This window comes from Seriola dumerili, unplaced genomic scaffold (genome assembly GCF_002260705.1).
Source record: "Seriola dumerili isolate Sdu_G_001 unplaced genomic scaffold, Sdu_1.0 BDQW01000505.1, whole genome shotgun sequence".
Taxonomy (NCBI): Eukaryota; Metazoa; Chordata; class Actinopteri; order Carangiformes; family Carangidae; genus Seriola; species Seriola dumerili.
In genome coordinates this window covers 38,306-41,062 of record NW_019174760.1, presented here as the reverse complement: position 1 = coordinate 41,062, position 2,757 = coordinate 38,306, and the positions used below count along the sequence as shown (strand labels likewise).

The following is a 2,757-nucleotide window of genomic DNA, read 5'->3' as shown; positions in this document are numbered from 1 at the left end:
AAACACCCACAAAAAGACACAAAACAAAAACAAAGAGACACAAAACAACCACAAAGAGACACAAAACAACAACAAAGAGACACAAAACAACCACAAAGAGACACAAAACAACCACAAAGAGACACAAAACGAGGCAGAAAATATGAACATGTTTCCAGATGTGGAGTTTAGCTCATTAAACTGTAACTGTGCTGCTTGGTGCAAATGTCTAAACAATAATTAATCACAAAAACACGATAGTTTCCACGTCAGAGTGAAATAAACACAAATAACTGCAGCTCAAAAGTAGAAAACATGGAACATTTACTTCGTCCGAACATTTTCAAACATCAGGGTGATGATTCAAAGATGTCGCCTCAACTGAAAACTCATTTGTGTAAAGATCAAATGCAGCGAATCAGACCTGAACTTGCTTGATCCCAAGCTGGACAGTACAGGTGACATTTAAACAGAAACGTTTCAACAGCCAGTTTAATGGCTAAAATACATGAAAACACATTATCAGGCTTCAGTTTGATTTCAGTTTCCAGTATGTGACACTGATACAAGATGACAGATACACAAAGCTACACAAAGTCCTGAAAACAAGCAATTAAAAAAAGATTTCACACTCAAGAAAAGTAAGTAAAAAAAAATCACAAATGTAGTTTTTGCGTCAGTCTGCTTATTAAAAAAAGAAAAGAGTCTTTAAGTAACATCAGTGTAGAAAACAAAAACAGTTCCTTCCACCGACTGACTTCATCCAGACACACACTCTCTGACAGGACGTTACAGTTTCCAATTTTTCAGTTTGCCAGCAAACACAACATTTACACTTGAAATGTTCAGACACCAGAGAAGCAGCTTTAATATCTAATCTGATTCACTGAAGAGACTAATCTGATTGTAGTCAGCAGCTGATTCTCAGATCATCAGTACTATTACTTTGATCTGACAGGGATCAAATATACGGAAGCCCTGAAGGACAAGGGATTTCTTTTTAATTATCAGAAAATGATAAAATAAATAAGTGAGTAAATAAAACAGGATTCAAACCCCAGTCTCCTGGGTGACGGTCCACACTGTGACCTCATCATTACATGGGCTTCAAAGCTCTTTATACTCTTCATGCAGAAAGACTTTGTCAATTAAAATACATTTCTATCCAAAAGAAAAACATGACAGTAATTTCACATAACACAAGATATATATGACATATATGTACCTTGTGTTTAGAGTTCATGGAGAAATTAAAAATCACCTGGGGGGGAAAAAGAGACTTCTTTTAGAGCGGGGCAGCGGTGCACATCAGCCTCTAGTGGCTGAAATGAGAATTACAAAAACAAACACATTTTTTAAAAAAATCCTTAATAAAAAAATGAAAAAATAACTTGTCTCTCGGGGTTTCCGTAGTAACAGCAGCGGATCAAACTGACATTGTAGATGAATCAGCTGTTAAAGTGTCAGTGAACATCTGTCTGCAGCTGTTGCAGTAATTCCCCCAAAAAACAGTGGGAAAGGCGGGAAAACAGATTTAATAAGATAAATATGAGCACAGCGCAGATACGAGCAGGTACTGTAATGGTAAGAATGAAGGTTCAGTTTGTGGTGCTGAGCTCTGACTGGTCCCAGTAAACAGCTGCAAACTGGAACCAATGGACCGAGACAGAAACGAGCCGAGGCTGCGTCTCTGTCCCGCAGCTCAGCTGAAGTTTCTACCGTTCACCGATGAATTCAAACGTTTAAAATCTATTTTCTTCTTTGGGTTTTTTTCTTTCTTTCTTTCTTTCTTTCTTTCTTTTGTTTTCCATTCCCTTCTTCCATTTCTTATTCCTTTAAGCATTTTGTCGTTTCTGTTTTGAAATAAAGTGCCACATATATAAAAGCTGGGTAACTCTTTGCAAGGTGCTTCATGGAAATCGGGACCTTTAATATTGAATTAGATTTGATTAGAGCCTGGTGTACTAACTGAAAATGATCTCTTTCCCCTATAATAATTAATGGAAAACGACATATTTCTCTCCAGGAAATGATTCAGAAAAGAACAGAGCAGTAAAATAACGTGTTTGTCTGTTCGGTGAATTTCCAGCTGATCATTAAACAAATTAAAAGCTTTAAACTTAAAGCAGAGACAGAGCATCAGCCCCTCTGAGCATGAACTATCAAAATAAAATTCCCTTCCATCTCATTGGTCAGTAGTCCTCCACCCATCCATTCTCCAAAATAAAAGCATCAATTACTTCCTTCATGGCCAGGTTGGGGATCAGCTGATCTTGGGTCAGCGGCGTGCGCGTCACCGGGTCAAAATGTCCGACTCGCTGAAAGAGAGGGAGAAACTCTTCTTATTGATTTTTATTTGCTTCAACAGACACACACACATTTTATGAAACACGTGTCTCAGTGTCTTTTACCTGCAGATGCTCCTCGATGTCTTTCCGGTCGTAAGTGACTCCGCTGGGAGTGATGCACGGCTCCCTCATCAACTCAAAGCTGATCTTTCCACACAGGAAGTCTGGGATCTCACGCTTCTGCCAAACACACAGAGAACACACCGGGTCACATGTGATCCAGGGTCGTGCCGAGGGACCGGGATTGATTGACGATGTACAATTGCTGATATTTGACTTGTTTTCCCATTAAAGGGGTAATTTATTATTATTTGTAGTATCAAATTAATATTACATTACATACAATAGTACATAAACTCTATTTGTCATCTTACTGTCATCACTCAGGTTATCTATGAGAGAGAGAGAGAGAGAGAGAGAGAGAGAGAGA

General features: G+C 38.4%; 1 protein-coding gene across 3 annotated transcripts in view; it reads right to left on the bottom strand.

Moving 5' to 3' along the window:
* Window positions 1-279: 279 nt before the first annotated feature.
* The window catches only part of LOC111235497 (STIP1 homology and U box-containing protein 1-like), a 5,957-nt gene continuing 3,479 nt past the window's right edge, over window positions 280-2,757 (bottom strand). For all 3 annotated transcript variants that reach the window (XM_022763946.1, XM_022763948.1, XM_022763947.1), the window contains exons 7-8: window positions 2,391-2,507; window positions 280-2,297 (exon numbers count right to left, since the gene is read on the bottom strand). In XM_022763946.1, the coding sequence (XP_022619667.1) occupies window positions 2,172-2,297; window positions 2,391-2,507 (243 nt within the window). In that variant the 3' untranslated portion in view covers window positions 280-2,171. The remainder of the gene's footprint in view (window positions 2,298-2,390; window positions 2,508-2,757) is intronic.